A 23,222-nucleotide genomic window follows, 5' to 3' on the forward strand; every position below is an offset into this window, starting at 1 on the left:
CGCAGCGAAAGAAAACATTAAACCAAAACAAAACCCACCGATTCCCCATGTCGTTCAGCAAAGACATCATGGGTGGAGCCAGGAGGGAACGATTGAGTAGAATTCCGCGCGGCCGCCTCCACCCACCCAGTCCGCGCCCCCGGTCCCCGGCCCCCTGCCCTGCCCGCCCGCCGGGCTGGGCCCGCAGCAGAGGTCAGGGCTCAGCGAGCGCCTCCTCCCACCCGGGCTTCCAGAGTACTCGGCTCTGCTCCTCCGTAGTAAACAAAGTGTCGCCGCCGCCTCCACGCTGCTTTGCTTCCTAGCAATCAAAACACTGAGAAGGCGAGAGAATCACAGAAACACTCGAGAATTACCAGAAAATAATAGCGATCCAAAAAAAAAAAAAAAAGGAGGTGAGTGTGTGAAAGAGAAAAACACCCTACTACCCCCCACCAGCCCACCGCCGCCTCCCCGTGGAAAACCGGGCCCCCGCCCAGCCCGGCGCCCACTGGCTGCCCGGGCGGCGGTGCCGCATGCCCATTGGCCGCGCGGGCTGTCGGTCAGGGGCGGGCCGGCGCGCGCGCCGGCGCGGGCGGGGGGCGGCGGCAGATCCCGTAAGTCGGGCGGCCTGGTAGTCGCAGCAGCTGCCGCCGCCGCCGCCACATTCAACAGGCAGCAGCGCAGCGGGCGCGCAGCCGGGGAGAGCAAGCGGCCCGCGGCATCCGTCTGTCCTTCCGTCCGCGGCCCTGTCAGCTGGAGCGCGGCGCAGGCTCTGCCCCGGCCCGGCGGCTCTGGCCAGCCGTCCAGTCCGTGCGGCGGACCCTGAGGAGCCTCGATGTGGATGGCCCGGCGAAGTTAAGTTCTGGGCTCGCGCTTCCACTCCGCCGCGCTTCCCTCCCAGTTTCCGTCCGTTCGCCGCACCGGCTTCGTTCCCCCAAATCTCGGACCGTCTCTTCGCGCCCCCTCCCCCTCGGGCCCCAGTGCTGCGTTCTCCCCTTCTTGGCTCTCCCGCGGCTGGGGGAGGGGCGGGGGTCACCATGGCCGAGGCGCCTCAGGTGGTGGAGATCGACCCGGACTTCGAGCCGCTGCCCCGGCCGCGCTCGTGCACCTGGCCGCTGCCCAGGCCGGAGTTTAGCCAGTCCAACTCGGCCACCTCCAGCCCGGCGCCGTCGGGCGGCGCGACTGCCAACCCCGACGCCGCGGCGGGCCTGCCCTCGGCCTCGGCTGCCGCTGTCAGCGCCGACTTCATGAGCAACCTGAGCTTGCTGGAGGAGAGCGAGGACTTTCCGCAGGCACCCGGCTCTGTGGCGGCGGCGGTGGCGGCGGCGGCCGCCGCGGCCGCCACCGGGGGACTGTGCGGGGACTTCCAGGGCCCGGAGGCGGGCTGCCTGCACCCAGCGCCGCCACAGCCCCCGCCGCCGGGGCCGCTGTCGCAGCACCCGCCAGTGCCCCCCGCCGCCGCCGTGCCTCTCGCGGGGCAGCCGCGCAAGAGCAGCTCGTCCCGCCGCAACGCGTGGGGCAACCTGTCCTACGCTGACCTCATCACCAAGGCCATCGAGAGCTCGGCGGAGAAGCGGCTGACGCTGTCGCAGATCTACGAGTGGATGGTCAAGAGCGTGCCCTACTTCAAGGATAAGGGTGACAGCAACAGCTCGGCAGGCTGGAAGGTGAGCGGTCTCGGCGCGCGGCCGGACCTTGGGGGCGAGGTGGGTCAGGCGAGGGCGCAGCTGTGCAGGTTTGCTCGGCCTGAAGGTGCGGGACAGGAGGGCAGCGCGTTCCCGGGAGGGCGGGCGAGAAGCGGTGGTCGCGGTGACCTCGCCCGGGTCCGGTCGGGGACGGCAGTAGGTGTGCGCGCGCGCCAGTCAAGAGTTCGCGTGGGACGCGAAAAGGGGCTCGTCGAGGAACTAAGTAAAGAAAGTGCGCCAATAAGTGGATGTCAGAGCGGCCGAAAAGTTTGCCAGTGAAAGGAGAAACGGGTTCGCTGGGAGGGGCACTCCCCCGGCCAGCGCTGACTGCTTCGACTGCCCCTTCCCTCCCGGACCTCCGCGGGGGGAGGGCGGGTCCTCTGCGGCCGCGCTGCGGAGCTGTTTCCGCCTGGCGCGGCGGGGGAGGGCGCGGCGAGGGGCCCCGGAATCTCCCTGTCCCGGGACCGGGCTGCAGGTGGAGGGGACAGGCAGGGCGCGACCGGCCGTGGACGGTGCAGGGCCAGCCAGGCAGTTTCTGGAGGCGGTGCGCATTTTGCTTTGTTTTGGTTTTCTCTGGAGTGGCCTCGAGTGCCGGGGGCCGGGCGTCCCGAGCCCGAGGTGGTGCCTCCGACACGTGCGAAGGGGCGGCCACCGCCTGCGGAGCGCCGGCGCCTGGCTGCGCTGGGCGAGCTAAAGTTCAAGTGTGACCCTCGGCGGGGGCGGGCGCGGGCGGTGGCGATGGCGTGGGAGGGGCCCCGGGCCCAGGAAGCCCGCGCCTTTAAAGGCCCAGCGCGTCCGGGCCGGGAGCCGTGAGGCCAGCGTTTCTCCACGAGGGGAAGCGCCCGAACTTGGTCTTGCCCCTGGTAGGAGGCTTTTATTGAGAAGCCAGAGGCTGCCCTGGGGGCCCGGGAGCTGGGAAGTGTGCGTCTTTTCCTGCCTTGCCACCCTGTTCTTGAGAATGGAGGTCCAGATGAGGGACCAGGCGGGGGGGCTTTGCGACCAATGTTTTGAGGGAGTCGGAGTGGTGATGGGCGTCGAGGGAGCGATGCCTCAAAGGAGGATTTTTGCCATTTTTGCCTTTTAGAGAGTGGCCAGTAGAGACTTAGCGTGGGGGCAGGCATTTCCCGACTCCGAGGAGTAGACCTGGGGCGGGGGGGTGGCCTCGGCCCCGGGGAGGCTTCCCGGGGGCGGGGTCCAGTCGCCGCGCGGTCTCCCCAAGCTGACAGTTTCTCACTGTCACCGGTGGCGGAATTGCTGTAAAGGCTGTCTAGTTGAGCTAAACACCTTTTTTTTTTTCATCTCCCCTCCGAGACGGAGTCTTGTTCTGTTGCCAGGCTGGAGTACCGTGGCGCGATCTCGGCTCACTGCAACTTCCGACTCTCTGGTTCAAGCGTTTCTCCTGCCTCAGCCTCCCGGTTAGCTGGGATTACAGGCAAGAGCCACCACGCCCAGCTAATTTTGGTGTTTTTAGTAGAGACGGAGTTTCACCATGTTGGCCAGGATGTTGTGGATCTCCTGACCTCGTGATTTCGCCCGCCTCGGCCTCCCAAAGTGCTGGGATTACAGGCGTGAGCCCCTGCGCCCGGCCGAGCTAAACATCTTTCTAAACCTTTCCTCGCCTCTCATATTGACTCTACAGCATAATAAAGATTGGTCTTTGCTGCGCAGTTGTTAACACCAAGGTTATTTTACATACAGTGTCATCCCTGTGGTTAATGCGTGTCAAAAAGGTTAAGTTACTCACACCATATTGAAGTTCCTGGAGAAGGAAAGGAGTTCAAGATTCATTTTATTTTTTCCAAAGTGTGTTTCAGAGTAAAGGTATCACTTATCGCTTTATTACGAGGCATTGCATGCAATTTTACCAAGTGTTTCAAAAAGGTAAAGTGCCTTCTTACCTTTAAGCTTGGCATATATTCTATTAAGTCACAAAATCGAAATTGTCTGCCAAATCTTGTTTTACTTAACATTTGAATTTAAATACTTGCTCATCTATCAATTCCATTTCAACTGTTACAGAGTATTAGCCATTAAAAAAAAATTCCCCCCCTTTTTTTGCCTTCAAAGTACAGTGTGTACTTACACCATTCTTTAGTCCTTGGAAATGGATACAACCTACTTCAACTTGCTGGAGTGCCTTTCTTTAAAGATAAAGGCAGTGTTTTGGGATATTTTTAGTTTTGCGTCTCAAATGGCATTGTCAAAGTGTTAATCTTAAACTAGGAATGTGACTTACACTTCTTAAGATTTAGGTTTTTAAAAAATAGATTCTGATGTTAAATCATCTTTACAACCATTTTATCAGGTTCTTGTTCTGATTCTTTGAAAAATGCAAGAATAATTTAGTTTTTTTGTTTGTTTGTTTGTTTGTTTTTAAATTTCTTTGCCAGAGCTAGGAGACCTGTTAAGTTATCTGTCTGGAATTGGAGGCCCTTGGGCAGCTCCCAGTGGGAGCCTAATGGGGCTTTGCTTTGGAGTAGGCTGCTTTTCTCAAATGAGTAAATGTTTCAGGTGTAATGTCAGTTGGTTTAAGTCGGATTACAGCAAGTGCATTTTCAGTTTGAGTAAAAGGGTATTTTAAGAAGAAAAGAAACAACCTGAGCTGTTCTAACTCATAACTAGTCTTCTGGTTAGAGTTTCATAAAAATGAGTTACTTGTTAAAACCAAGTTTCACTCTCAGATCTGAAAGACTCCTGTTCTAAGAGTCATAAAAGAGAAATTTTACTATGACTTTTTACTTAAATCCAGTTTTTAAATGCAAATCAACCAAAACTTAACTGTTTTAGGACTGAGGAGACGTTGCTTTGGAACAAAATATTTCCTGTGATTTACTACTGGGAATTGGGCTGAATCTTTAATTAAATAGTTTCTTGTGTGCTGCTTCCTGGGGCCTGCCTGAAAGTTTGAGTCGTTTGCATAGGACAAACCAGTTGGAAAACTGTTAGTGAATTCAAAAACTTTTAATGTCATTCTTTAGATAGTTAAGTGCCGGTTATATTTGAAGAATATGCATTTCGTGTTTGTGGGGATGGTATGTTAAATGTCTTACACTTGTTTTAATACTGCCTAGAATTGCTATAAGGTCATGCACAAAGTGGAACCTAAGACTTTTGGAAAACCCGGGATCTTCTAAATCTAGTGCAGTATTTATAAATAGTGAAACTTCATTTCCATGACCTGTTTTCTCACATAGAAAGCCTTCTAAAGCTTGGGAAGTGGTATTGTGAACTCCGATTTTTTTAAATAAATGGCAGTTTTGAGTTGACTCTTCTGTTTTGATATTATTTAGAATAGTTTAGATTAAAAGAATGACTATACCACTTAACTCTTGTTACATACATTTTTAGATTGTTTTATTAGAGGTATCCTCTTTGATTCTAATTAAAGATAAATATTTATTTTATTTATTTATTTTTTTGAGATGGAGTCTCGCTCTGTCGCCCAGGCTGGAGTGCAGTGGCGCAATCTCGGCTCACTGAAACCTCCGATCCCAGGTTCAAGCAATTCTTCTGCCTCAGCCTTCCGAATAGCTGGGACTGCTGGCACGCACCACCACGCCTGGATAATTTTTGTGTTTTTAGTAGAGGGGGGGGTTTCATCATATTGGCTTGGCTGGCCTCGAACTCCTGGCCTTGTGATCTGCCCGCTTTGGCCTCCTGAGGTGCTGGGATTACAGGCGTGAGCCACCATGCCTGGCCCCAAAGCTTTTTATTCTTTTTTTTTTTTTTTTTTTTTGAGACGGAGTCTTGCTCTGCCACCCAGGCTGGAGTGCAGTGGCCGGATCTCAGCTCACTGCAAGCTCCGCCTCCCGGGTTTATGCCATTCTCCTGCCTCAGCCTCCCGAGTAGCTGGGACTATAGGCGCCCGCCTCGTCGCCCGGCTAGTTTTTTGTATTTTTTTTAAGTAGAGACAGGGTTTCACCGTATTAGCCAGGATGGTCTCGATCTCCTGACCTCGTGATCCGCCCGTCTCGGCCTCCCAAAGTGCTGGGATTACAGGCTTGAGCCACCGCGCCCGGCCTATTCTTAAGATAAATACTTAATTGGGAGTGATGTTTCTTATTTGGCCTATGAACTGACAGTGGATTTGCTTATATTTTGAAATAAATATTTATTCTGTAATTTGGGTATAATCTGTAGGTGAGTAATTGAACCAGCCACAGAGATCCTGTTAGAAGGATGGCTGCATGGTCACATTTGACTTAGACAATCCTGGTGAGACTGAGTGGTTAGAGGATCTGAGGCATCTTTCCTACTTCTGGATTGTCACTGAAATTACCTTAAAGGAAGCCTTGATAATCCTGTGTATATACTTGGGGAAGCAAGAATGAGGAAATAATTTAAAATGGATGGGGGGATTATGCAGCTAAATGTAGCATCATCTTAAAGGCTGAAAGTTACCTGAATACGTCTGACAGCTAAAAGATTTTGTTCAGAAATTCCAGAATAGATGCCATATTGGAATACTTTGTTTCATACTCCCAAGAACTTTACTTTTTACCATGGTTTTGTGGCAAGTCCGTGATTGAGGGGATGGCAAGAAGAGTGGCCTCTTTTTGAATGATACTAAGTTTTTGTTGTTGTTGTTGTTGTTGTTTTTCTGAGACAGGGTCTCACTCTTTTGCTCAGGCTGGAATACAGTGGCTTGATCTCAGCTCACTGCAACCTCTGCCTGCCCCTGGCTCAAGTGATCTTCCCACTTCAGCCTCCTGAGTAGTTGGGATTACAGGCACGAACCATTGCTTATGGCCTAGTTTTTTTTTTTTTTTTTTTTAAGTGACAAACACTGAAATACTGAAAATAAGGCATTTTAATTCTTATGTAAACTTAAAAAAAGGTAAAGGTCTTCAAGACCCCAAAATTGCTGAAAAGGTGTCACATTGGCAGCAGACACATAGATTTCATGCTCTGCACACACAGGGAATCTTCTCAGAGGTGATATGAAATGGGGATGAGGGGGAAGAATATTCAGTGGCAAGTTAGTATCCCTTGTAGACTGAACATGTTGCCTGTCCTTGTGCTTCTAGCCCCTCCATCCAAGCATCTAAACTGCAATTTTGTATTAGACTTTCTAAGATAGGAGCTGTATTTGGCTGGAATTTCTTTGGGGAAGCATGAATGATTTGCATTTTTCTGGAACACTCTGCCCTTGGAAACTACCCAGTTCCCTGGCATCATGGGAATTTACCGAGCCATTCTTTTGTCCTATATGTGCTGTAGCTTTGGGACTTTCTGGGGATCCTCTTGGAAAGGCAGTGTAAATACCGCATAGTGATTGGGGAAGGCAGAATTTTCAATTGTGTGGGAGTTGGTCTGCTTCCCTGCAGTTCAAGATTTGCCTTTGCCTTTGTAGCAACAACTTGCAGAGACTTGCCCAACCCCCCAGGATCTCCCTGGGGTCATATAACCAACCACCTTTTCTTGGTGCATACAGAATTCTGTTGCCTCTGGTGGTGTTCCTCAGCCATGAAACAGAAGACCACATGTACTCGAAAAAGTAGGTATTTGGTGCCTAAGGGATATGCTGTGTACAAGTACTTAAAGTGTAAAGTGTGGAAGACATCTTCCTCTTTGCCAGTTGCTGATGAGGATGAACAAAAATCAAGTCAGTGGCACAGAAATTCTTTGTAGGTGTTACTGCTTGTTATTTGTAGTCTTGTAAGGAACATATGAAACATGAAAAATACATTTTTGTACGTTGACTATTTTATATGGTTCAGCCTTTTAAAAAACTTGCTTTATTAGCATCCCAGTTTACTCCACTCAGTCTTCTCCCTGTGGTTTATCAACTTGTAAGTTAAGTACCGCCAATAGTTGAATCTTGGGTTGACTTTTTCTTGCCACTTGGCAGGAATTTGGGCTACTTTTTTTTTTCTTTCATCCATTTTTGTATAGTTTTGATAAAAGCTAAAAAGGAAAACAAAAAAGCAAGTTAGTTTTGATATTAAGTCGAATACAACTGAAAAGGTAAATCTGCAGCTCCTTTTATAATTTAGTGAATTTTACCTTTACTTACTACTTTAAAAAGGGCATAAATTCAAAATGTGTCCTTTATTTCAAGCCATATTGATTACTGGAAAAAAAAAAAAAAATCAAGGGAGAGCTGTTTAGGGAATTAGCCTGTGTAGCCCCCAATTCTGGTTTTTGTTCTGATGATCCCTGAAGCTGCAGTCTTTGGGAGTTGGGGGCATGTGTGTCTAAGTCTTCCTTTTCTTCTTCTTTTTTTTTTTTTTTTGAGACGGAGTCTCGCTCTGTCATCCAGGCCTCTAGAGTGCAGTGGCGTGATCTGGGCCCACTGCAACCTCCGCCTCCTGGGTTCAAGTGATTCTCCTGCCTCAGCCTCCCGAGTAGCTGGGATTAGCGCCACCACACCCAGATAATTTTTGTACTTTTAGTAGAGACAGGATTTCACCATGTTGATCAGGCTGGTCTCGAACTCCTAACCTCGTGATCTGCTTGCCTAAAGTGCTGGGATTACAGGCGTGATCCACTATGCCCAGCCTGTCTTTCTTTTCTTTTTCTTTTTTTCTTTTCTTTTTTTTGAGATGGAGTCTTGCTCAGTTGCCCAGGCTGGAGTGCAGTAGCGTAATCTCGGCTTACTGCAAGCTCCACCTCCTGGGTTCATGCTATTCTTCTGCCTCAGCCTCCCAAGTAGCTGGGTCTACAGGTGCCCGCCACCACGCCTGGCTAATTTTTTTTGTATTTTAGTAGAGATGGGGTTTCACCATGTTAGCCAGGATGGTCTCGCTCACCTGACCTCGTGATCCACCTCGGCCTCCCAAAGTGCTGGGATTACAGGCGTGAGCCACTGTGCCCGGCCAAGTCTTCCTTTTCTTAACTTTGCTTTCAGAAATCATTTCTTATCTTGGATTCCATTACAGTGGTCCTCCTGCCATTTGGCTTCTCCAGTGGGTTCACTTATTTTCCCTTCTCCTATCCTCATTCATAAGTGTACCTCAGGACTAGGTGTGAACTTTTTCTCTGTTATTTTCTTAGATAACTTACTCTCTGTTGCCTTGTCTATCTAGTTACCTAAAGGCTCTGGATGTCCCACTTTTATCTCAAATCCAGTATGTCTAAAACCGAACATATTGTATTTCCCCCTGCCCTCAGATGGCTCATTTCAAGGTCCCCAGTTGGGTTAATCGTCTAGTTAGCTCTCCCTAGTTTTCAAACCTTGATGTCCTCCTGAGCACTCTACTGGTGTTCAGTGTTCCCAAGTCTGTTAACTCTTCTTTCTCAGGGTCTGTTGAGACTTTCAGTTCCCACCCCCTAACCATTCTCCTAGTTTAGCTTTTAGTATTTCAGGCCTAGACTCTCCAGAGCTTAGATCATCTTGTGCCCCAAAATTCTGCAGATCTTGCTCAGACTGCAAGGCTCAAGTCAGTTCACCAACTTCCAATCTTGGCTCCTACCCAGAGGAATTTTTGTCCTTTGAGTGACTATTTGGTAATCTTTTAATTCATGCTGCTGTGTATTATATATAATTTAATGTCTGTATGTCTTAGCTTCTCAGTTATATTGTAAATATGGTGTTAGGAAAAAAATTCTTTCTTGAAACATGGGTCTTTTATATTTCAGCTTCCTGTGTGTTGAGAATATCAGTCTGTATCATGTGAGAATAATTTAAGAAGTAATATAACTAAAGAACAGTTATTTTATTTTCAACAGATTGTCAAAGTACTTTTTTTCCTTTTATTTGTTGAATGATTACTGTGTACAAGATGTGCTAGGTACTTTTGAGTGGTAGCAATGACTCAAAACATAGATCCAGTAGGAAGACTAGATGCAACGTGTGAATAACTATGATATGCAGTGGGAAGAGTTAAGTGTCTTAGAGAAAAATGAAGTTCTGTATTGGCCATTGAAGCAGGCATTGAAAGTGGGAGATTGGGCCGGGTATGGGGGTCACGCCTATAATCCTAGCACTTTGAGAGGCCAAGGTGGGCAGATCATTTGAGGTCAGGAGTTAGAAATCAGCCTGGCCAACATGGCAAAACCCCATCTCTGCTAAAAATAGAAAAAATTAAGTGAGTGTGGTGGCGTGCATCTGTAGTCCCAGCTACTTGGGAGGCTGAGGCAGGAGAATTGCTTGAACTTGGGGCAGGGGGCTGGGGAGCGCTGAGGTTGCAGTTAGCCTAGATCCTACCACTGTAGTCCAGTCTGGGCAACAGGGTGAGACTCCCATCTCCAAAAAAAAAAAGCGGGGGAGATGGGAGATTGTTGCCTTATGATTTTGCTATGAAAATTTTCAAGCATTCAGCAAAGTTGGAAGAACTTCTGCTACCTTTTCTACTAATAACATTTCATTATGCTTGCTTGATCACATATCTGTGTAAATGCACATCTTTCTGTCCATTAGTTCATCTTATTTTCAAGGTACATTTTTGGGATGGTGGACTGGTATTCATAAAGGCCTGAAAATTCTGGAAGTATCAATTTCTCTGAGTGCGAGGTCGGGAGATCGAGACTTTTAGTGCGAGGTCGGGAGATCGAGACTATCCTGGCTAACACAGTAAAACCCTGTCTGTACTAAAAATACAAAAAAAATTAGCCGGGCGTGGTGGCGGGCGCCTGTAGTCCCAGCTACTGGGGAGACCCAGGCAGGAGAATGGCGTGAACCCAGGAGGCGGAGCTTGCAGTGAGCCGAGATGGCGCCACTGCACTCTACGCTGGGCGACAGAACCAGACTCCGTCTCCAAAAAAAAAAAAAAAAATTTCTCGAGTGATAGGCGTATGAAATACACACAAAGTTTGAGAAGTATAGGGTAGGAAGGACATACTATGAAAAGAACGCTGTGTTACAGACCAAATTTATCAAATGATATCTTTGTTTTTGCCAAATAAGAAATTATGAAAATGTGATTACATTAAAAAATTTTAAAATGCAACTTCTTGGGAACACACATGTGTAAATATGGAGTCCTGTGGAATGCAGTTTAAAGCCAGTGTACTGCAGTTGATTTTGAAACTGACATACGGAATTTGGCAATACGTAGAACAGATTATGTAATTGACTTAATGTGAATAGTTGGCATTTATAATGTATTTAGCTTTTTGCTTGATCTTTTCTTTAAAATTAACTTCAGTGAGGCCCAGTGTCCTGGTAGCAGAGTGATTCAAATAAAGATTACTGTTAAATGTAAGTCTTGCTTTTTTGAAAAATGAGAAATTCTGAATTGAAGTTAGCAATTTCAAAATATATTTAAGGCAATTGTGAGAGAAGGTTATATTGGATTGAAAAGATATTTCAAAATGTAAATGTCAGTTCTAATATTGCGCTAGCTAAATATTAGATATCCTTGATAGCTTTCTCATTGTAATATTTATCTTCTCACTAACCGAAATGCAAGAATGAAGATTAAAATGGGGTATTTCAGTAGATCCAGAGGAGGTTAAATTTGGATAGGCCAAACCCAAAATTGACACCATACAGTCCAGTAGGACTGAATATATTCAGTGTTAAGTGTACTTGGAGTGAGTCTGACTGGCTCATGTTGAACCAAAAGGTTTATGCAGTAAAAACGGCATTGTGGCACATCAGAAGGCACAGATGCAGATTAAATAATACTCATCAGCCATTTAGAAATGACAAGTGTTTAGGAGAGCTGTCTGGGCATGGTGGCTCACACCTGTAATCCCAGCACTTTGGGAGGTTGAGGTGGGTGGATCACTGGAAGCCAGGAGTTGGCCTGGCCAATATGGTGCAATCCTGTCTTTTCTAAAAGTACAAAAAATTAGTCGGTGGTGGTGCATGTCTGTGGTCCCTGCTATTTGGGAGGCTGAGGCACAAGAGTCCCTTAAACCTGTGAGGTGGAGGCTGTGGTGAGCTGAGATTGTGCCACGACACTCCAGCCAGGGCCTGGGTGACAGCAAGACTCTGCCTAAAAAAAAAAAAGAAGAAATGTAGAAAATTATTTTACTAAGATGTTTATCCCTATAGAAACAGATATTTTATTTAAAAGGTACACTGCTGATGAGGGTCCGGGGGACAGTTAAGTAAAAGTAAACGAGAAAGGCCACTACCATGAAGTTTTATTACATGTCTAAGTTATCTTCCACGTTCAGAAAATAGCTTTCAAAGCGCACCAGGATCTCACGCTTGTATGATTGTTAATGATGCCAGGCAAAACTATTCAAAACCAACCAGGAAACAATATGGAATTGGCCAGTCTAATTTTTTTTTTTTTTTTTTTTTTTTTGAGGTGCGGTCTCACTCTGTCACCCAGGCTGGAGTGCAGTGGCCTGATCTTGGCTCACTGCAACCTCTGCCTTCCAGGTTCAAGCGATTCTTCTGCCTCAGCCTCGCAAGTAGCTGGGATTACAGGCACACCTGTAATAGTAGAGACCACCAGGCCTGGCTAATTTTTGTATTTTTAGTAGAGACGGGGTTTCACCATGTTGGCCAGACTGGTCTCAAACTCCTGACCTCAAGTGATCCGCCCACCTCAGCCTCCCGAAGTGCTAGGATGACTGGCATGAGCCCCCGTGCCCTGCCGACCACTATTGATGTTTGTAGATCCAGTGAAGTTCAGAATTACAGCTCATCTTTGGTCTTTTAATTTCTGTAAGTAAAGATATTATGTAAAACATATTCATCCTTCAACTCCTTTCTCATCTTGGTTCTAATTTTGAAGGGAAGAAATGTAGTAGGGTCTTATCTCCCTCAGGGAAGGGAGGTAGATCATTTCTTTCAAGATAGCCTATCTCTGCTGACCTTAAGTCATAGGAGTTCTTTAATTCTTAGAGACCTCTGCCTTCTCAGAGGCCAGTACCACCTCTAAAGTGTTGTGGCCCCTTGGTCTACACTGCAGCACCCCTCATCTGGGAAGTGCTGTTACTTCCAACAAGCCCCACTGTATCCTTTATACATCTCTGGCCAACCACTCGAAAACTTTCCAGGCTGTCAACTTTTTCAGTGTAACTTGGTTCTAGCATCTGTATACAGATCTTCAAGACCTAAAAAGAAAATCTTTTTTCTGCCTTGATGTATTTTTCTCCCTAGATGATGTTTGTCTTAATAACAATGTCATTCATTCTTTGTGCAGTTGAGGTACAGGGCTGGTCCTAATGATATACCCCATGAGCTTAAGAGCCCTGGAGCCCCTACCCATCTTATCCGATTAAAGCTAACCTGTGATGAGAAAGAGGGTGGAAGAGAGGCCTTCCCTTGTATCCTTGTGTTCTTTTTTGTTTGATTAAAGGTATTTCTTGGATGAACAGTTTTTCTCAATTGCTGTTCTAACAGTCTGGAAAATATAGGTCATGGTTTTGTGAATCTCTGCTCTTACCATGTTAGAGATATGATAAAGCATTCAAGTTGGGGGGAAAATGCGTGTTTCTGTTTACAACCATGGTTTCCCCATCTTGAAGGTGTTAGAGTACTGCCTTTGCAAGTACTGCTGAGTACTTACAAAGTACTTACAAATCTTAAAGTAGCTAAGTGAACCTGGCATCAGGAAAGGGAGGGAAGCTCAGTGGTTGCATTTTGTAACTGCAGTAAAAAAGCCAATGTGCATGATTAATCCTCTAAGTCTTATTTGGGCCTAATAAGAAAAGGAGGAAGAGGGAAACCAGTTTGGATTATGTGGGAAGATAAAGATTTCTTTAGTGGTTTGGCATTCTGAAGAGTTAGCTGAGGTCTGGAGGCACTGGGCTTTGTCTCTTCAGTGTTTCAGCCCTCTCCTTTTATATTGGTTTTCCTTTTTTAATTAAAAAATTAGTGCATTTCCTCTGCGGGTACCAGGCTCAGAAGCCTGCCATGCGAGTGACTGAGGGAAAACCCCTTTTTGAGTGAGGAATTCCCAGCACAGAATGAGAGGGTCTTCATTTTTGCAGCAGTGGCAAGGGTGAGAGTGAAAAGGCATGCTGCCTTCTGTATCTGAAAAGAAATGCTTTTAGAGGTTCAGCGTGGTGGCTCATGCCTGTAATCCCAGCACTTTGGGAGGCTGAAGCAGGTGGAGCAGGTGGATCATGAGGTCAGGAGTTCAAGACTAGCCTGGCAACATGGTGAAACCCTGCTTCTACTAAAACCACAAAAAATAGTGAGGTGTGGTGGCGCGTGCCTGTAATCCCAGCTAGTCAGGAGGCTGAGGCAGGAGAATGGCTTGAACCCAGGAGGCGGAGGTTGCAGTGAGCTGAGATTGTGCCACTGCATTCCAGCCTGGGTAACAGAGCAATACTATGTCTTGCGGGGTTGGGGGGAAAGCATTTAGATTCAAATTAAGTTTGGAGAGATAAATTATAATTGAATCACCTAATTCCCAGGCTTGTGTAAATATTGTGTCCTTCAAAGCTTGAAAACAAAATAACCACATAAATATTTGGGAGTGGTCCATACAAGTAAACTTCAAATACTTGAGACATTTTGGTTGCTTGGAAGCAAGGTCAAAGGAAATGGTTTGCATATGGTTTAGCTAGAAGCTCTTATTTTGGCAGATTCTTGAGGTAGTAATAGTCACAATGTGGATTTTATTGTTCTATTTTGACATGAGAAAGTTTTTTTCTCTTCTAACCTTCAGCATAAGGTTGCATAAGTAACATCGAGATAAGTATGTTCGGTCACCATAATTTTGTATCAGAGATGATGTGCCTTCATGAGCTGTGAGGTTTAATTTGCAGAATCATCAGTTTGGGCTGGCACGGTGGCTCATGCCTGTAATCCCAGTACTTTGGGAGGCCTAGGCGGGTGGATAACCTGAGGTCAGGAGTTCGAGACCAGCCTGGGTCACATGGTGAAACCTTGTCTTTACTAAAAATACAAAAATTAGCCAGGCATGTTGGCGGGCCCTCAGGAGCCAGAGGCAGTGAGCCAAGATTGCGCTACTGCACTCCAGCCTGAGTGACAGAGAGAGACTCCATCTCAAAAAAAAAAAAAAAAAGAATCGCCAGTTTGTCACACCAGTAGCTTTCAGCCTGCCATCGTACTGTACTGTGATTTGAATACAGGAGAAAGTGGGCTCTCTTGAGTTACAATTACCTCCTCTGTTTGCAGCAGAACTCTCTCTCTGCAGGGCTACCTCCTAAACGGGGAGGGAGGAGGAAGGAGAGGGGAACTTGCAAAACTTGTAAATATCAACTGGGGTTGTTTGTGTACTTGGCACCAAGCTGGTTGCATTGGAAACTTTTCTCTCTGGATGGGTAGGTATGTAGGCCATCATGAAATTTACATGTGATGAATGGGAAAGCTTCCTGTGGATCATCCTACCCTGAGAGTTCTGTAATCTGTATGACTGAATTGGTCTCTCCCCTTCATCCTTTTAGGATTTAATTTTCTCTTCAGTGGCCCATTATGACATTTACATACGTTGAATTTGAAAGATTCCCATACTCCCAGTCTCTTCTGTTACCAGTGTGCCTGGAGCAGTTTACTGAACTTGTGAAATTTGTGAGATAGAATGAATTTTGTAGGACCTGGATTTACTTATAATAAATTATATTTATATTATAAATAAATGTATAATTGTATGTCATGCATTTGTATTAATATGAAGGCTTTCTGATGATAAAACACTTTTTAAACATTTAGCAGTTGATGACTACATTTTAGAGGTTATCAGAATGTTTTTCTTATTGTTTTTTTCTCTCGAAGTATTTGGTATAATTAAAAAAAAATCATGGGAAGGAAATTTGTCAGGGTTAAAGATTCCTGTAATTAGGCCTGTTTTGATGTTGCTGACATCCTCCTTTCTGGTTTTGGAGTGGATACTTTCCTGCTGTGACCTCTGTGCTCTGTAGTGGTTCTCCTAGGGAATTACATTCCAGTAATTGTGGATATTTCTTTAAGGTGCTTTGTATTTCTTGAAATGCCATTTTGATACTTTCAATGTTCTGAACTATACCTAGAATGTACTTTTTATATTAAAAAAAGCAGAATCCATCCAGGCAGAGAGAGTAGTGTGCGCCTGTAGTCTTGTCTATTTGCAAGGCTGAGGCCAGAGGATCCCTTGAGCCCAGGAGTTCAAGGCCAGGCTGGGCAACACACCGGGACCATGTATCTTCTAAAAAAAAAAAAAAAAAAAAAAAAAGCAAAACTAGGCAAGGTGCAGTGGCTCACACCTGTAATCCCAGCACTTTGGGAGGCCGAGGTCAGCGGATCACTTGAGGTCAGGAGTTTGAGACCAGCGTGGCCAACGTGGCGAAACCCAGTGTCTACTAAAAATACAAAAATTAACTGGACGTGGTGGTGGGCGCCTGTAGTCCCAGCTACTCGGAGGCTGAGGCAGGACAGTTCCTTGAACACAGGAGGCGGAGGTTGCAGTGAGCCGAGATTGTGCTGCTGCACTCCAGCCTGGGTGACAGAGTGAGACTCCATCTCAAAAACAACAACAACAACCAAAGCTAAACACAATCCAGATTATTAAAATAACAATTTAAAAAGCATGATTGTCACAGGCTTCGAGAATTACCTGCCTGCTCTTGAGTGTTTGGTTTGGAATCGGCCTGTCCCTGTGCTTGAGGAGTAGACCCTCAGGGTGTCACTGCCCTTCTTTGTGATCTCTTTTTAGCCTACAGTTCTTCCTGTGGTGCCTAACTCAGAAATAAACATTCTTTATCTGTTCAGCTTAATTGAGATTCAAACCTCTTAAAAAGTAGTTTTGTCAAGAAGCATGTGAACCAGAGAAACTCCATTTTGAATAGGAGCTGGGTAAAATGAGACTGAGACCTACTGGGCTGCATTCCCAGACAGTTAAAGCATTCTAACTCACCGGATGAGATAGTTGGTCAGCACAAGATACAGGTCATAAAGACCTTGCTGATAAAACAGGTTGCAGTAAAGAAGCTGGCTAAAACCCACCAAAACAAAGATGGCCACGAGAGTGACCTCTGGTTGTCCTCACTGCCACACTCCCACAAGCCCCATGACAGTTTACAAGTGCTATGGCAAAGTCAGGAAGTTACCCTAGATGGTCTAAAAAGGGGAGGCATGAACAATCCACCCCTCATTTAGCGTATCATCAAGAAATAGCCATAAAAATGGACAACCAGCAGTCCTTGGGGCTGCTTTGTCTATGGAGTAGCCATTCTTTTATTACTTTACTTTCCTAATAAACTTGCTTTCACTTGACTCTAGGGACCAGAATTTTTCCTTGCGTGAGATCCAAGAACTGTCACCTGGAGTCTGGATTGGGACCACTTTCCTGTAACAGTTTGAATGTTAAAGTTTGTGCCATTGCATTCTTTGGTGTGATTGCTTTATTTTGAACTAGAGGTGGAGAATATAGGGATGTGGAATAAAATGAATACAGATGGAGCCCATAATTTATTGTGAATTCTGCTTCCTCACAAACAATTGGAGGGTATATGTTTGAAGTCAATCAATTTCTGAATTTATTACCTAATTTGATTGTATGCCTTATACATTATATTTCTAAGAAAAAAAATAATAACGCTCTGCGATCTCATTTAACGATGTAGATGATCTTAGGTCATATAAAATGCTGAACATATAGGCGGACCCTACTTAATCATTTCCTTTGTGATGAAAATAGGGACACGTTTCAATCAAAGACAAGCTGTTGGTGGTTATGTTTCTTAGACTAACCATGACTTCCGCCTGTGTTTATGGCAAGAAGGGACAAGGAAAACACTTTCTTTTTTTTTTTTTATTATTATACTTTAAGTTCTAGGGTACATGTGCATAACGTGCAGGTTTGTTACATATGTATACTTGTGCCATGTTGGTGTGCTGCACCCATCAGGGGAAACACTTTCATCCATGGAAGTCATCATCAATTCTGTCATGATTGACAACTTGGGGGCCTCCAATTAAGCCTCATTTACACTCCCCACCCCCCCATTTTTGTTTTAGAGAATTCATTTAAAAAAGGGTATTGGGAGGAAGAAGTAATTAAGTCAGAGAGATAAAATGAGAACTTAACACTTAGATTCTAGGGTAATGCATCAGATTGATTCTTTTCAAGACAGAATTGTCTGTGATCCTTAACTGTGTGAATACACTCCTGGGATTTGAAATGAAGACACCCCCTTTCCACTTTGTCATGTGTCCTATGAAGCTTGTTTCTGTGTGGCTTGCTGAGACTCAGTTAAAATGACATTGACTTTTATTAAACCTTAAGGTTTGTGATGGGCTGTTTGCACAAAAGCCCACTTCTCCAGGGGACATCCCGGCTCCCTCACGTTGCTGTCTTGTTACCTGGCCTGAAACAAGTTAGCCACTTTTCCGCAGACCTGCACAAGGCACATCACATGAAAGGCTGTTGATTAGAGCATAATGACTCATTTGGTCATATTTATTGTGCAAATGAACCTGAATGTTACTAGGACAGCATATCCATGTAGGCTTAGAAAACTTAATTTTTAATGCCTGTTCTTTCATCAGGCTAAAGCTTTTGGATTTATGGTTATTCATACTAGCTATAAATATATTAATAGTATTTTGGGCTGGCCAGATATGGGGTATGACCTTTGACATCCTGCTTGGCTATGCCTGGGAATTTGACATCCTTCAATTTAGGTGGAATTCCCTTGTTTTGTTTCCTGTGGTAGTGTGGGGAAATACACATTTTGGCTCCTTCAGCAGAGGAAGACAGGAAAAAAGTAAAATTGGAATGCACTAAGAAGGTATTAATAATTTTATTTTTGCTGTGTATAGTTGAATGCACATGCTTTTTTTTTTGAGACGGAGTCTCGCTCTGCCGCCCAGGCTGGAGTGCAGTGGCCGGCTCTCAGCTCACTGCAAGCTCCGCCTCCCGGGTTCATGCCATTCTCCTGCCTCAGCCTCCCGAGTAGCTGGGACTACAGGCGCCTGCCTCGTCGTCCGGCTAGTTTTTTGTAATTTTTTAGTAGAGACGGGGTTTCACCGTATTAGCCAGGATGGTCTCGATCTCCTGACCTCGTGATCCGCCCGTCTCGGCCTCCCAAAGTGCTGGGATTACAGGCTTGAGCCACCGCGCCCGGCCTTTGAATGCACATGCTTTTTATGGAAGCCGGAGCCTATGAAAATAGTGCACAATAATGAGAAAATGCTAACAATCATATTCAGGTTTTGCATTTTTTATTTGGATTTATTTTTTGACTAGTTTGACATTTTAGTGTTTTTGAACTGTTTTGCATCTAAGTATACATGGTGGGAAGAACTTTTTGTGATGCCTTTACGAGTATTGTCAGTACAAAGTATCAACAGTTGGGAAGAGCTACAAAAAGGAACTCGTAGCCAGTTTGTATTTTGACCTGAGGAAGGGAGTGTTCTGCTGCTACCAACTAAAAGTTTATGAGTGTGTTTCTGTTTCCTGAATGTAATCAGAACCTCCATCAATAATTATCCCTGTAGGGGAACACAAAATGGCTTTCCTCTACTCTAGGTTCTTTGACGGAGCCAATAATTAAATTGACATAAGGCAGACTAACAGGATAAAAAAATTGTAGTTTCGTATGCATTGGTGACTCGAAGAAGAGTCAGATGATTGAAGCTTATAGAGCATCCTCAGCTGTAAGTTAATGAGGATTATACAGATAAAGGGAAAAAGAAAAAGAGACTCTTACCACTCTTGCTTTGACCAGACTCTGCAGGCAGAGATGTGGGAGCCCAATGTGGTAAAAAGTTTTAGCTGCAGCTGGCGTTTGTCAGGGTCTCAGGATCCTGCAGCTGGAACAGTCCTGGAGCTAGTGGTGTCCCAGCCAGTGAAGGATGCTCCACATTGGGCACCAGAAGCTATATGTTAGGGAAAAATGGCTTCCCCCCACCCTTCTAAGTTCTTTGGGCTGGGCTGTGATTTAAATTGGCACTAGATAGCTGGGCGTGGTGGCTCATGCCTGTGATCCTAGCACTTTGGGACGCTGAGGCGGGTGGATCACTTGAGCTCAGGAGTTGGAGAGCAGCCTGAACAACATGGTGAAACTCCATCTCCACTAAAAATACAAAAACTAGCCAAGATGTGGTGGTTCATGGCTGTAATCCCAGCTATTTGGGAGGCTGAGGCATGAGACTTGCTTGGACCCAGGAGGTGGAGGCTACAGTGAGCTGAGATCAAACCATTGCACTCCAGACTAGGTGACAGAGCAAGATTCCATCTCAGGGCAGGGGAGGGGAAGAAATAAATAAATTGACACAAGGTAGACTCTTACAGGAGAAAATGTCATTTTATTTATACTTATGTTTGCACAAGAGTCCCACAAAATACAATGCAGGTTCCTTGATTGAAGCTTATATTGTATACTGAGCTGCAGAAAATAATCAGGGTTTGAGGTTTTTGGTGGAGTGGTGGCTACATAAGTTATAGGAAGATGAGGGGAAGAATTATATGGTGAATAACAATTGTCTTGCTCTTGGGGATAAAGTCTCTCAGGTAATAAAAGTTGTCTGGAGCAGCCCTATTCCTGGTACAGATACTTTACTAATGTAGATTTCCTTTATGGATGCAAATTTCTTTTACAAAAGGACAGCTTTTCTTGTCTACTCCGGTGTCTGCAGTTTCTCAGAATAACCAGCTCAAAATACGCCAAGGAAGTATATTTTGGGGTGGCATATTCTGATCTCCTACAGTCATATTTTGGGGTAGTGTGTCCTGGGTCCCAACATCCCTTTTGAATGGTTACAAAGTTCAGGCCGGGCACGGTGGCTCACGCCTGTGATCCCAGCATTTTGGGAGGCTGAGACAGGCAGATCACTTGAGGTCAGGAGATCGAGACCACACTGGCCGACATGGTGAAACCTGTCTCTACTAAAATACAAAAAATTAGCTGGGCGTGGTGGCACATGTCTGTAATCCCAGCTATTTGGGAGGCTGAAGCAGGGGAATCGCATTAACCCGGGAGGTGGAGGTTGCAGTGAGCTGAGGTTGCACCACTGCACTCCAGCCTGGTGACAGAGTGAGACTGTGTCTCAAAACAAAACAAAAATGAATTGTTACGAAGTTCAAATATCCAAAATTCGATGAAGCAGAGGGAAATTGCTGAAGCTAGAATTTTATAATATTCACGTTTTAGAAGTCACAGTCGTTGGCCGAGTGCCGTAGCTCATGGCACCAGCGCTTGTAATCTCAGCACTTTGGGAGGCCGAGGTGGACGGATCACAAGATCAGGAGTTTGAGACCAGCCTGGCCAACATGGTGAAACCCCATCTGTACTAAAAATACAAAAGATAGCACTCCAGCCTGGGTGACAGAGCGAGACTCCGTCTCAAAAAAAAAAAAAAAAGTCACAGAAGTCAGCTTTTGCTTTAAAAAAGAAAACCACAATTCCCTCACACCCCCCAAATAATCAATTAATAGGCTTGCTTTTTGTTCATTAATTTTTTCATTTCCTATCTAAGGCTGATATCCATCATAGACTAGTTAAAAATGTAGATTGTGGGGAGTCTGTTCTTTTCTCAATTATTCACTAAATGGAGAGTGCCATGACTTTTTTTTTTTCTTTGATACGGAGTTTCACTCTTGTTGCCCAGGCTTGAGTGCAGTGGCGTGATCTCGGTTCATCACAACCTCCGCTCCCTGGGTTCAATAATTCTCCTGCCGGCCGGGCGCGGTGGCTCAAGCCTGTAATCCCAGCACTTTGGGAGGCCGAGATGGGCGGATCACGAGGTCAGGAGATCAAGACCATCCTGGCTAACACGGTGAAACCCCGTCTCTACTAAAAAAATACAAAAATCTAGCCGGGCGAGGTGGCGGGCGCCTGTAGTCCCAGCTATTCGAGAGGCTGAGGCGGGAGAATGGCGTAAACCCGGGAGGCGGAGCTTGCAGTGAGCTGAGATCCGGCCACTGCACTCCAGCCTGGGCGACAGAGCGAGACTCCGTCTCAAAAAAAAAAAAATAATAATAATAATTCTCCTGCCTCAGCCTCCCGAGTAGCTGGGATTACAGGCATGTGCCACCATGCCTGGCTAGTTTTGTATTTTCAGTAGAGATGGGGTTTCTCCATGTTGGTCAGGCTGGTCTCAAACTCCTGATCTCAAGTGATCCACCCGCCTCAGCCTCCCAAAATGCTGGGATTACAGGTGTGAGCCACGGCACCCGGCCACTGCCATGACTTTTGAGGGTGCACATCTAAATGGCTGATGTTAAAAATGAGTACTTTTTGATAATCTCCTACTCCCCTTCCCTAGTTTTTCATCTCTTCTTTGCTTTCCTTCTCATTTTCAGCCACCTCATTTAAAATATTTGACTTGAATAAATTTCTCTAACTTTAATTAGATGAAAAGTTTTTTTAGTCATTACTGGTTGCTGGTGTGAGTTTTAAGTTTGCTACAACAATCCTATTTTACTTACTACTGCCTTTAGAAATAGTCATTGTTATTAATAGAACTGATCCCATTTAGAAATATTTGCAGGTGATGATGATACACTTGACCCTGGGCATGCAAGTCACCTTAAGGCCCGTAAAGAGGAAATCCACAAGGAGAATGACTTAGGGGAGTGAGCTAAATAGAAGTTACCTCTGTGTATTTTCACCTTTTAAACTGAAAGTATGTAAGTATGTGTTTGTCTTACCGTAGTTTTACTACCTTCATTGTGTCCTGGTAAATAGGACCTTTAAAATGGGCAGGGAAAGGGAGGGAAACAGTTTTTCTGGCATCTGATAATCTGGATATATAGATGTAAATTTCCACTGAGACTGCACCTACCCAATCTTTTTCCTACTGTGATATATTGTTAACTCACACTTGACTTTTGGGAGGAGATAACGACAAACTCATGCAGAAATACCAAGGTGTGAGGTAAGAAATCATAGCCATTTCAGTATTCTAGATGTGCACGTCACTGGCTATTCTCATTGAGCTAAATGCCTTTGTGTTTTCAGTGTTGTCTCGACTCTGTCGCCAGCAGTAGTCTGGTTTACCAAATTCTGCAACTTTCCTGCATCATCTGTGTTGAATGCTAAGATTAGTAACTTTGAGATGAGTAGTGTTGGCTGCCTTCACATTCTGAAGTTCTTAATTTTAACTTCTAGCTTAGAGAGTATGAGACCATGGACTGGATGAAGCAGTCTCTTAACGTTAGTAAAAGGAGTTAAAATTCTCAGGGTGGTTTGGTTTTTGTGCTTGAATGAGGATGGGAGAGAATACTGCCGTTCTCTGTGTTTGGGTGAATAATCCCAAAGACATTTTATATGTTGAGAGTATAGAGGTTTGACCCAGTCAGACTGGGCATTGTATAACTGGGATGTCTAATACCAAGGCCTCTGAGCTCCTGTAAAACACTTGAAAGTTCCTGAGCCATCATTGTATGTGTGACCTGGTATATCTCACTGGACTCATGTGCAGATCTTATGTTGGGATTTTTTTCTCCGGCTCTGGTTAGATTTGGCTTTTATTCTTATCTCTGGCTTCTAATCGGTCCTCCTTTCATTCTCCCACCCCACTTTTCTCTCCCAGTAAATTTTTCCTTTCTGTTAGAGGCAGTAAAGTCCTCACTCTTCCTTGTCAGTCCACATGGAAACTTTGCCTACTTGGCTACCCTTGGGGTGTGGTGAGGTGAGAGGAAGAGTCTAGTCCTGTGCTAATCGCAGATTGTTGGGGATATGTGTTTCAATTTCCTTTTGTCTCGGTTTCCCCACCTGTAATTTTGGAGCATGATAATGGCCCATCCAGTGCTAGTGTCT

At 45.4% G+C, this 23,222-nt stretch overlaps 1 protein-coding gene and 1 pseudogene across 2 annotated transcripts in view; one reads left to right on the top strand and one right to left on the bottom strand.

Annotated features, from left to right (window-relative positions):
• Positions 1–587: 587 nt before the first annotated feature.
• The window catches only part of FOXO1 (forkhead box O1), a 113,409-nt gene continuing 90,774 nt past the window's right edge, over positions 588–23,222 (top strand). The window contains exon 1 of one of the 2 annotated variants that reach the window (XM_033234503.1): positions 588–1,646. In XM_033234503.1, the coding sequence (XP_033090394.1) occupies positions 1,017–1,646 (630 nt within the window). In that variant the 5' untranslated portion in view covers positions 588–1,016. The remainder of the gene's footprint in view (positions 1,647–23,222) is intronic. The other variant, XM_033234494.1, reaches the window with a different exon arrangement.
• The window catches only part of LOC117096319, a 48,766-nt pseudogene continuing 27,459 nt past the window's right edge, over positions 1,916–23,222 (bottom strand).

Source organism: Trachypithecus francoisi, unplaced genomic scaffold (assembly GCF_009764315.1).
Source record: "Trachypithecus francoisi isolate TF-2019V2 unplaced genomic scaffold, Tfra_2.0 Contig01461, whole genome shotgun sequence".
In the NCBI taxonomy this organism is placed as follows: domain Eukaryota; kingdom Metazoa; phylum Chordata; class Mammalia; order Primates; family Cercopithecidae; genus Trachypithecus; species Trachypithecus francoisi.